Here is an 11,819-nt window from a genome sequence, read left to right on the forward strand (position 1 = left end):
ACCAGTATTTCAAATACCAGCAGGGTCACCCATGGTAGACAGTTTTCAGTGCGGCTTCCAGAATAGGACAGACTAGGAAGAAAGCCTGGTGATCTGCTTCCAAAACTTAGCCAATGAAAACCTTCTGGATCACAATAGAACATTGTCACGTCATCAAGAGGGATCGATTGCTAGCGAAGGACATCGTGTTTGGTGAAGTAGGCTATTGAGGGTGAGGAAGACCCTCCGTGAGATGGATTGGCACAATAGCTGCAATGATGGACTCAAACATGCCAGGAATCATGAAGATGATGTCGGACTGGGCAACATGTTGTTGCGTTGTACATAAGGTATGACTGAGAGCCGACTTGATGGCAGCTATCTATCCATCCATCCACCCGTCCATCCGTCCATCAGTCCATCCACCCAGCCCACCCACCTACCCACCCATCCCTCCACCCATTCATCCCTCCACCCATTCATCCATCCAACTCTCAAAAAAATAGCTGTATGTGTGTGATACATGATCCTGTCCCTGCCCTAGCAGCAGCAACAACACAGCAACAACAACAACAAAAGGTCCAGAGGAGACACATCGTTTCAGACGTACGTGGGACACGCACAAGAACTGACCGTGCATTGTGCCGTGGAGCGGTCTCAACAATTCCCAAATGCACCTCCATCATTGAGGCCACCTCTCTGCCGCAGAACAGTAACATCAGAATGTGGGAGTAAGAGGATAGGAAGGGCGTTTAGTCATTCCAGGTGCCTTGCCTCATCCAGGCATGCTCTGGCTATAGGTAATGGTCCCCCGACCAGTACTGGCTTAAAGCACACAGACAAGGCAGTGGTCCAGGGCAGGACAGCTGATCAGCGATGCAGCCCTTCTTCCTCTCTGTCCTTTCTCAGAGGGCTTACGTCCTCAGGACTGGGGTCTCCTGTATATGAGGCATCGCGTCCTGCTGTTCTCAGGCTGATGGGCACGGCAGTGCCCTAGGGGAGAGCAGACCCTGCCCAGTGACTTTCACCTTACATCTCACTGGCCAGCACTGGGTCACCAGGCCACTCTCAGTTGCATAGGATCCGGGAGAAGCGAGGACTTTGAGTTGGGCACATTGCCGTCCTGATCAAAACTGGGATTCTCCACAGAATTCCAGGGGGGAGGCAGTCCCGGCCTCTGCTGACACATCCTTCCAGTGACCTCTGGCTGAAGTCAACACTTAGGTTTTGTGGGAAGCAAGCTATTTAGAAGTAAAAGACGCAGGGTTATGTATCACAGCCTGTAGGATATGGCTAAGGAGTTTTAAGAGGAACGTGTGTAAACTTGAGCGCAATTATTTGAAAATAAAGATTGAAAATACAGGATCTAAGTTAATAACTCGAGAAGCTCAGAAAAAGCTACATAATAAATTCAGGGGCTGAGAAAAGGGAAAAGTCAGAATTTAATGACATAGAAAAAAAAAAAGAATGGTGTTATGGATTAAATTGTGTTCCCCTAAAATATGAGTTGGAATCCTAGCTCCTATACCTGTGAATGTGATCCCATTTGGAAGTAGGGTTTTCTTTGCTGTGTTAGACCATACCTGAGTAGGGTGGGTTCTAAACCTAATCATTTCTGAGTCATATAAAGAGCAGAATAGACACATAGACACATGGGGGAAGACAGATGCCACGTGAGGATCACCTACAAGCTAAGGAGCCAAGGAACTTGCCTGTGACTACTGACAAGGAGGAAATCCACATAGCCGAGACTCTGATTTGGACTTTTAGCCTCCAGAACCATAAAACCATAAGGAACTAAAATTCTGCTCTTTAAAGCCACCCATTGATGATATTTCTGTTACAGCAACACTGGGTAACTAAGACAAATGGACATGGTAAATATATTTAAAAAAATCTTTTCTTGACCAAGGTCAACAGAATTAGGAGGACTCGGACAACTCTGAGTGAGAGGAAGAGGAGAGAAGTGGGGGATGGGGTGGGGGTGGGGGCGCCAGGAGAGTGCACGAAGGAGATTAACCTGGGAACCCAGAGGGAAAAGCTAGATAAAGCGAAGGCATGTGTCCCCTTGGAAGATGGGGTGGAACTTCTGTTCCCATGATGAGCCCTAGGACCCAAGAAAGTGAAGGCCATTGGGGTGTAGCCTTCTGCCAGGATGTTGAAGGGGGCCTTTGGGGAAGACACTGGAAGGGGCCGGGGCCCAAACAGCGAACTGGCCACTCAGGACTCTTGGAGGGCCCAGGAGGGGAAGCATCACCGACTTTTTTTTGGTTTTTCAAGATCAGGCAGAGACCCAGGAATGCAGGCTGAGTTCAGATGAGCAAAGGGGAAGGCTCAGTCTGGCCCAAACCACTGGGAACACATTTGTTAAAAGGCAGTTCACCTATAGTTGGGGCTTTCTGGAGGGTTCAGTTTTTCCTCTGGCCTTGCCTTTGCAGGTTTCCGTGAAGCTGACAGACCAGTTTCCAGTGAATCGACTCCAACTCGTGGTGACCCTGTGTGTGCCAGAGTAGAACTGTGTCCCATAGGGTTTTCAGGCTGCTTTTTTTTGGTGTGTGAAGTAGACCACCAGGCCTTTCTTCTGAGGTGCCTCTGGGTGGACTTGACCCTCCAAACTTTCGGTTAGTAGCTGAGTGCATCAACTGTTGCCATAGCACTCCTTTAATGCTGCTTTCTGTCTTCTCCACGTGCTCCCCAAGTTCTGCCCACCTCCACCTGGGAGTTGCTCAGGCTGCCACGCTAGCGTTGTGTCTGGGTGAGGGGCAGCTCCAGGGGCTGAAGGGCAGCTCCAGGGGCTGAAGGGCAGCTCCAGGGGCTGAAGGGCAGCTCCAAGGAGCCAAGCACAGAGGAGGATAGAAGGCTGCTGACACTCACATAAATGGCCCAAGGCTCCGAGGAAAGGGCTGGGCTCACGGGCCACCCTTTGGTCTTTTTAAGCGTGGCCATGGCAGGGTGTGGCCTCCCCAGCATGATTTATTCGTTGGGCCTGATTTCATCCCAGCCCTTGTGGATGTCGGAAGCTGTGCCCTCACATGCGCATCCCCAGAGAGATGTATCAGCCTCACCTCATCAAACAGCCTTCCAGAAGGGAAAGCAAGTAACCAGTTAGGTCAGCTATGTTTCATCCCTGGGGCCATGGATGTTTATCCTGGAGGATAAACAGGAGCCCAATTATAGGAATAAGGGTGACTCAAGTGGCCAGGCCACACAGCCAGGATGACACTAGAAGGATTTTTTTTTTTTCTTTTTGAGAGTAGGTTCATCGTCCAGAGTGGACAGTTACGTGAGGCCCTCCATTGGGCCCTGTGGCCAGTGCCTCCCACTGACACCTCTGATATCATCACCAGTTAAGGCAGGCAACACACACAGAACTGAAAGGACCAAAGGGAAATGCTTCCCCACACAACTCCACAGGAGGGCAGCACTCACAAGCTAATAAGTACATAAACAAAAAAGTATTATTAACAGATATAATGATTATACCCACCAGTTTTTCGGTTTGTCGTAATGTGGTGGCTTGCACGTTGCTGTGATGCTGGAAGCTATGCGACCGGTATTTCAAATACTAGCAGGGTCATCCATAGTGGACAGGTGTCAGCAGAGCTACCAGCCTAAGACAAACTAGGAAGAAAGGCCTGGAGATCCACTTCCAAAAATCAGCCAGTAAAAACCCTGTGGATCCCAACAGAGCATTGTCCAATATAGTGCTGGAAGATGAGCCCCCTAGGTTGGGAGGAACTCAAAGTACATAGTGGATGCAATAATGGACTTGAGCATGCTAATGTCCGTGAGGATGGTGCAAGATCAGAGACTGTTCTATTGTGTTGTGTGGGATCACAGTGAGTCAGAGCTGACTCGATGGCAGCTAATAGCAGTAACTACAATCATTATACTGCACTGTATTGTCTCCTGGTATTGCAGTGTGTGATGGTTACGGTTGTGTGTCCCCTTGGCTGGACCATGATTCTCAGTGGTTTGGCAGTTATGTAATGACGGAATTTGGCAGTTATGTAATGATGTAGTCATTCTCCATGATGTGATCTGATGTGATCAGCCAATCAGTTGTAAAAGGAGTTTCTTCGTCATACTCACAGTCACAGTCACAGTCATCCAGTGCTGCTATAACCGAAATACGACAAGTAGATGGCTTTAACAAAGAGAAATTTACTTCTCAGTAAAGTAGGCTAAAAGTCCAAATTCAGGGCATCAGCTCCAGGGGAAGGTTTTCTTTCTCTGTCGGCCTTCTCATCAATCTTCCCCTGGACTAGGAGCTTCTCTGCACAGGAACCCTGGGTCCAAAGGATGCACTGTGCTCCCGGTGCTGATTTCTTGGTGGTATGAGGTCCCCCAACTCTCTGCTTACTTCCTTTTCCTTTTATCTCTTGTAAGATTAAAAAGTGGTACAGGCGACACCCCGGGGAAACTCCCTTTACATTGGATCAGGGATATGACCTGAGCAAGGGTGTTACATCCCACCCTAATCCTCTTTAACCACAGGCAGAGATTATGATTTATAACACATAGAAAATCACAAAATGGAGGACTACCACACATGGCCTAACCAAGTTGACACATATTTTTTGGGGGACACAATTCAATCTATTACAGGGGGTGTGGCCTGCATCCAGTATATATATGGACTTTCTGGCAAACTTAGCTTGCTTGCTTTGGATCTTGCCGTTGCCTCATCATCTTCTGACCTCTAGTTCTTGGGACTTGTGCCAGCAGCCTGCCGTATTGCCCGCCGATATTGGGATTTGTCAGCCTCTGCAGCCCATGAGCCAGCAGCCTGCCATCTGACCTGCCAATTTTGGGTTCATCAGCCCCTGCAGCTACGTAAGTCAAGAGTAGCCTCCAGCCTGATGCCTGATCCATGGGCTTGTGACCTGCCAGCTTCTACAACAGCATGAGCGATTTCCTTGAGATACATTTCTCTCTCTCTCTTTCTATATATAGACATGTATATACATGGTTTTGCTTCTCTAGAGAACCCAGGCTAAGACATTTGGTACTGGGAGTGGTTATACAGGAATAAAATCGTAAAGGATGAGTTTTCAAAATTGATTCTCAAGTCTGAGCAGTCTTAAAAGTGCTGATGACTCTGCCTCCGGTAGTGAAGAGGGTGCTGTAATCCACGGCATGAGATGGCAATAGAAATACGCAAAATACCACCACCAGTAGATCAGGTATTAGTGAGAAGTGAGGCTCTGGGTGATCGCATGTTTGATACTTTTCTACGATTTTGTCAGAATGAGAGGTATAAAGAAGCTGCTTGGTTGGTCCCACTTTTTCTAGACAGAGTGATGGAAAAAAGAGATTGAGCTCAGGGCTTCAGATTCGCAGCTCAAGGGCTGCATAAAAGACCTCAGAGTTGCCACTTGTGCCCTAAAAGAAAGCCTTATTCCTTATAGTAACAGAACTGATGTTGCCAAAAACCAAACCCAGGGTCTTATCCTAGGAATGGCTGAATCACAATGTCAACTGAATTCCCAACCTCGAATGGTGTCTGAAGCTACAGTGAGGGCACTGATTGGGAAGAAATGGGATCCTGAAACGTGGGATGGGGACATATGGGCAGATAATCTGGAAGCTGGGGACACTGCACCCCTAAATTCCATTCAATCACTCCTGCCAACAGAACCAGCCTTCCCACTCCCACCTGAAGAGATTAAACCATCTTTGTCTGCTAAGCTAACTGCACAAATAATGTGCACAAATCTTAAATGTGGCCCTCTACTTCTGAAAAATCAGCCAGTGAAAACCCTATGGGGATGGCACAGGGCTGAGGAGCTTTTCATTCCATTGTGCATGGGGTCGTCAGTCGTCAAGGGTCAACTAGATGACTGCTAACAGCAACAACAATAACAACAAGCCCTGAACAGCTGCTGAAATAATATAACAAAGAATTACAGCTAAGAAGTCAACCAAGTAGAGAAATTGGAATAATAAAAAATACACAATCCCAAAAGCAGCTGGAAAAGAGGAAAAAAATGGAACAAATAGAAAACAAAGAGCAAGATGACAGATTCAAGCCCAATCACATCAATCATCATCTTAAACATAAATGATCAAAACCAGGAAATTACCGTTGATATAAAAAAAAAAATACTGTGAACTAAACTACTGACCTTATTCGGATTTCACCAGCTTTTTCTTCACTAATGGCCTTTGCCTGCTCCAGGATCCCACACTGCACTTAGTTGTTATTTCTCCTTAATGTCTTCCAATCTGTTAGTTACTCAGTCTTCTCTTTTGTGATTTTGACACTTTTGAAGAGTATTGATCAGTTACTTTGTAAAACGTCTTTCGGTTTGGGTGTGTCTAATGTTTTCTCAGGAGTGGAATGAGGTTACACATTTTTGGCAAGAAAACCAGGGAAGTGCTGTTGTGCCCTTCTTGGTCCATTCTGTTAAAAGGCACATGGTACTGATCTGTCTTATCACTGATATTAGCCTTGATCACATAGTTAAGGTGCTTTCTGCTGGGTTTCTCTACTATAAAGCTATTACTTTTCTCTTGTAGTTAATTTAAAAAAAATGGTTAAGAGAGTGAGAAGACAATTTAAAGACTCAGAGGGAATATTTACAAATCATATATCTGATAAAGAACTTTTATCCAGAATATATAAAGAACTTCTTGAAGTCTTGAGCCATCTCCACTGTTACAGTTCTCTCTGACTTCTGGGTCTAGAGGATTCTCAGCGCAGGGACTCCAGGTCCAAAGTGTGTGTGTGCTCTGCTCCTGGCTCTTCTTGATGGTAGTGATGTCCCCCCTCAACCTTTGGGTTTGGCTCTTTTTTAAGCCTAGCAGGGTGGAAAAACTGACCAGTGCCTTTGGTAGGCCACAGGTACTTTATTTGCATATCCCAGTCAATCATTTCATGGGAGTTATAAGACCATGGCTAGAAGGGCCACATAAAAGCAATTCACTGCCCTGCACACACCAAGCATTGGTGAGGATGTGGGGCATACATTATTGGTGGGAAGGTAAAATTCTACAACTGCTTCATCAGCTTCTTAAGAAGGTAAACATATGGTTTCAATATGATCCAGCCAGTCCACTCCTAGGTGAATAAACAATGCCCATACAAAGACTTGTACGCAAACATTCACAACAGCTCTGTTTGTAATAGTCAAAAAACTGGAAACTACCTAAATGTCTGTCAATGAGTGAATGAATTAACAAACAGTGGAATATCCATACAATGGAATACTACTCAGCAGTAAAAGGAACAAACTATTGATAAGCACAACAACATAGGCAAATCTTAAAATAATTAATTATGCTAAGTGAAAAGAAGCCTGACAAAAACGTATATACTATATGATTCCATTTATATAAAATTGCAGGAAATGGGAACTAATCTATAATGACAGAAAGTAGATCAGTGCTTACCTGGTGAAGCAGGGAGAGGAAGGGTTATGAAGAGGAATCTTTTCGGTGATGGATATTTATTATCTTGATTGTGGTGATGGTTTCAAGGGTGTAGGCAAATATCAAAACACCAAATTTTTATCTCAATTATACCTCAATAAAAAAAAAAGCTGTCTTAAAAAAACCACAAGGCTCGCTCAGGTCCAGTTCAAATGCCCCCACCCCCACCATTCCCTGCCCTCCTCCGGGTGCCCACCCTCAGGGACCCTAAGACGTGAGTGGGGGAGTAAGCGCCATGAAGCAGGAGGGGAAACAGTGGGGCAGAGACATAACCCTACACGCCCAACTTTGGGGGCTCCCAGGGTACCAGGCCTGGCTTCGCGCTGATCCAAAGGTCTCCAGTTCTGGGGCTTCAACACACCAGACGGGAGGGTGTTCGCCCACAGCCCTTGTAGAACTGGGTCAGGAGCTGGGCAGGGGACTGCCAAGGCAGAGCCGGGACTCTGCACTCACAGCCACACCTTCTGCCCAGGCCCCGCCCACTAGCCCCTGCTCCGCCCACAGCCCTGCCCACAGCCCTAACACTAGTACCTGAAAGTACCACCCCGGTCCCCGCCCTTCTCCCCGCATCCCGCCCCATAAGTGCACATCCCGCCTCTCCTTGCCCTCAGTCGTCCCTACTCCGCCTCCAGCCACCCCCCACAGCTCCCCCCTCCCCCAATTGCCCGCCTCTCCCCAAACCCCGCCCCACTGTTCCACAGGTCCAGCTCCCATTCCTCCCGCAGGATCCGTGCGCGTTCTGCAGCGGACACAGGATGGCCCCTCCCCAGCTATTCCCCACCCATAGGCCCCGCCCCAGTCTCCCGCAGGCCCCGCCCCTTTAGACATTGCTCCGCCCACAGGCCCCGCCCACAGGCCCCGCCCCCGGGCGCGCGTGTCCGCCCGCGGCTCGGGGCGTGGGAGCAGGGTCCGCGGGCAGCGCAGCGCACCGGGCGTGGCGCGGGGCTTGGCTCGCTCGCGGAGGAGCAACCTCACAGCCAAGCGGCCGCCGGAAGCCGCCCAGGTAAAGCCCCCCACCGCCCACCCACCGGGCCGCGGGTCCCGGGTCCCAGCCGCCCCCGCACTCGCCACCGCGCGGCCCTGCCACCTTCAGCCCGCCTTGGCTTTGCTTCCCTCCCCCCACCCCGAACATAATTGAAATAACAGGCGATGACCCCGTGCCTGGTGCTGGTGATTGTTCCCATTAGGGTCGGACCACCGACCAGAAAAGGGTTTATTTATTATTATCGTTTTTTAAGATTGTGAAAATGAGCAAGGAATTAAGCTTTCAACAAGCGATTCCCGGCTCGCCGCGGTGGTGTGCGCGCTCCCTCCCTACCTCAGGTCGCTGAGTGATACTGTCTGACATGGCATTCCCGGAGCTCCAGGGGAGAGCCGGCAGCCAGGCTTCCTGGAAGAGCTCGGGCAGGGTGACACAGGACGCATGGGCTGTCCCCTGTCCCCCGCGTGCTCCGTCAGCCTCCTCTCCTCCATCTGTGCGCTGGGTGCGCCCAGTGAGCGGCCAGTGCGAATGTCCTCTTTTGTGATGAGGCACTTTTCTAGCCCCTTTGGGAATCTCGGGGTAAGTTACAGGGCAGGTTTATTTAAAGAAGGGTGACCCCCACTGGGCAGCTGCTTCAATTTAGGGCCTTCCCAAAAGGTGCTCAGGTCCAACTGTCCACACTGGCAGTGCTGATGGCTCCCTTCCTTCACCCTGCCTCTTTCTCACTCTCTTTCCTTTTCCCTCTTAGAACGGAGAGAGTGCACTGTTTTCCTTGGCACACGAGGAGAAGAGAGTGTATGTCTTCGAGGGACACTTGCTCATACAGCCAGCTGCCCAGGAAGTGGGGAGGACCATAGATGGCGGGACTGGCCCAAGGCAGGATGGCCCCACCGGGCAGACAGAGCCCCTCATCACTGCAGGTCCCCAGGGGAGGGCCTTGCCTCCTCCTCCTCTTCTGCCTGCCTTTGAGGGCTGCCTGTCCACAGGGCTGCCAGTGTCCGGAGCACGCTGGGGTGGTGGCTGTGCACTGCAGTGCCACTGGCCTGCGGGAGGTCCCCAGGGACATCCCCACTGATGCTGTGCTCCTGAAGCTCGATGCGAACCAGATCACCCGCATCCCCGATGGAGCCTTCCAGCACCTGAGCCAGCTGAAGGAACTGGACTTGTCTGGGAATGCCATCGAGACCATTGGCCCAGCGACCTTTGCTGGCCTGGCTGGAGGCCTGCGCCTGCTGGACCTGTCCCATAATCGCATCCGCAGGATCCCCAAGGACGCCCTGGGCAAGCTCAGTGCTCAAGTCCGCCTGTCCCACAACCCCCTGCACTGTGAGTGTGCCCTGCAAGAGGCCTTGTGGGGGCTGCGACTGGACCCCGACTCTGCAGACGCCATTGCTTGCCACACCTCCGTGCGGGAGGAGTTGGTGGGGAAGCCGCTGATCCAGGCCCTTGACGCTGGCATCAGCTTCTGCGGTACCCACCACAGGACCACCGATGTGGCCATGCTGGTCACCATGTTTGGCTGGTTCGCCATGGTGATCACCTATGTTGTGTACTACGTGCGCCAGAACCAGGAGGATGCCAGGAGGCACCTGGAGTACCTGAAGTCCCTGCCCAGCACCCCCATCTCCAAGGACCCCATCAGCCAGGCACCCTAGCACCCTCGGGCACCCTGGGCACCGCCTCCCAAGTCTTCAGGCAAACCCGCGTTCCAGTTGGCTCCACCACTTTCACTTTTTTAGCAGGTTGTGACTTGTGTTGTCGAGATCCCCCCGACGAGGTGGTTGGTGATGACTCTTGCGCCTTTTGTGCGGTCCTTGCCACGTTCACAGACTGCATCTAGTCATTGTAACGTCCTTGAAGTCAGGTAATTTACTATCAGACCCATTTGATGGATGAGGGACCTGAAGCTTAGAGACACTGAAGGACTTCCCTGTGATAACACAGGAAGTGATCCAGTTGGGATTTAGAGCCAGGTCACCTGTCAGGGAATTCCACGTTCTTTCCCCTCTGCAAGCCTCTTCCACATGGTCTCCAGAGGATGTTAATATGCACTCAGGCAAGAAAGACTGTATGGCCCATAAGTGCAAGACTCTCCCCTGTGGAGGTTCGCAATACAGATTTATCTGTTAAAGGCACTGATAAGTCCTGCAGGGAGGAACTGGTTCACCTTTGTTTACCTAGTATTTCCTAAATATATTTGACCCCAGAACCTTCTTTCCAGAGCAAAGTAATAGTATCTCATTATCAGTTTGGGAAATGCTATATCAGACCTGGGTTTCCTAGAGAGGTGAGTAGAATGTGTAACTCTAACTTTTCTACGACTTTGTCTAGTCTCAGAATGTTTGCTAGGAGTGATGCTTGTGCCAAAGTTTCAGTTTGGTGAGAGGAAAACAGAAGCATGGAGAGAAACCTGGGAAACATCTGGTGTAGATCATCAAGGGGTTGATGTCAGCAACCAGACAAGTACAGTCCTGCCCCTTTCCTGCCACTTGCTCTGTGCCTGCCTGCAGCAAGGTCCATCTTAAGTCACTACCGTGCCTTGTTTTTCTATTCACTGATGTCTAAAACAGCTCTTTACCAAGGACAGGAGGACTGCTGTTTGATGTTTCAAGGCCAACCAACAAGACGCTTCCTTTTCTCCAACAACAGGAACTCTCTCTTTTCACCTTGGCTGCCAGGAATCTCAGAGCTAATTTAATGCTCGATTTTCTTGCCTGTCTTGCTTCAAATTCAGGGTAGACACAATCTCCACCTATATGACTCTGATCTGTCTTCTTTCTAATTTTATTTTTTACTGTGATTTTGTATGAGTGTTTATATTTTAAACTACTTCAGATATTTTGTTGCCCGGGAGCAAATAGATGTGCTTTGTTTAGAATCAAGGTGTGAAAGATAGAAGGCTAATCAAGCAGATGTTTAAAAACAATAAAATCTACAGTGACTTGTATTTGGAAGGTATCAGTCACTTGAAAGGGGAATCATGAGATTGTGTTTGTGAGGTGCTCTCTCTCACCCCACAATGATTGCTGGAGAGTGGTCTTGCTACCTTAAGGGACTCAGAACACCCAAGTTGCCCTTTGGCTGCAGCAGAGCCTGGAAAGGCTCGTCTGAAGAAAGTCTGTGATTTTCAGTTTTGGTGCATTTTTAAAAAATGACAGATTTCAGATCTCCTCCACACCAAGTGCCCCACCACCTGCGTTCACAGAGGCTGTATGCCTGGGGACCCCCCTGGGCTGCGTCTGTGTTGTGAAGTTCTGGGTGGGCTTTTCTATGATCCTGTAAGGAAGTTCACAGGGACCCCACACCCTGGGACCCTGGGGCTCCCTCCTGCTCATCAGCACTCCCCACCACAGTGCCTGGAAGCTTGGCTCTCTGGGGTTGCCCTTCCTATCCTCTGACCCTTGGCCACTGGGATCAGCGTGAG

At 49.6% G+C, this 11,819-nt stretch overlaps 1 protein-coding gene and 1 long non-coding RNA gene across 2 annotated transcripts; one reads left to right on the top strand and one right to left on the bottom strand.

Moving 5' to 3' along the window:
* Window positions 1-428: 428 nt before the first annotated feature.
* Window positions 429-7,856, bottom strand: LOC135230401 (uncharacterized). The gene is made up of 3 exons (XR_010321080.1): window positions 7,721-7,856; window positions 7,375-7,506; window positions 429-1,220 (listed from the first exon to the last, which is right to left on the bottom strand). It is a non-coding gene; the product is annotated as an uncharacterized LOC135230401 (long non-coding RNA).
* A 1,161-nt stretch (window positions 7,857-9,017) lies between these two features.
* Window positions 9,018-11,543, top strand: LRRC3 (leucine rich repeat containing 3). Its single transcript, XM_023559182.2, has one exon. It carries the CDS (start codon window positions 9,253-9,255, stop codon window positions 10,048-10,050), a length of 798 nt encoding a protein of 265 aa, XP_023414950.2. The 5' UTR covers window positions 9,018-9,252; the 3' UTR covers window positions 10,051-11,543.
* Window positions 11,544-11,819: the final 276 nt, after the last annotated feature.

Source organism: Loxodonta africana, chromosome 2, assembly GCF_030014295.1.
Source record: "Loxodonta africana isolate mLoxAfr1 chromosome 2, mLoxAfr1.hap2, whole genome shotgun sequence".
Lineage (NCBI taxonomy): Eukaryota > Metazoa > Chordata > Mammalia > Proboscidea > Elephantidae > Loxodonta > Loxodonta africana.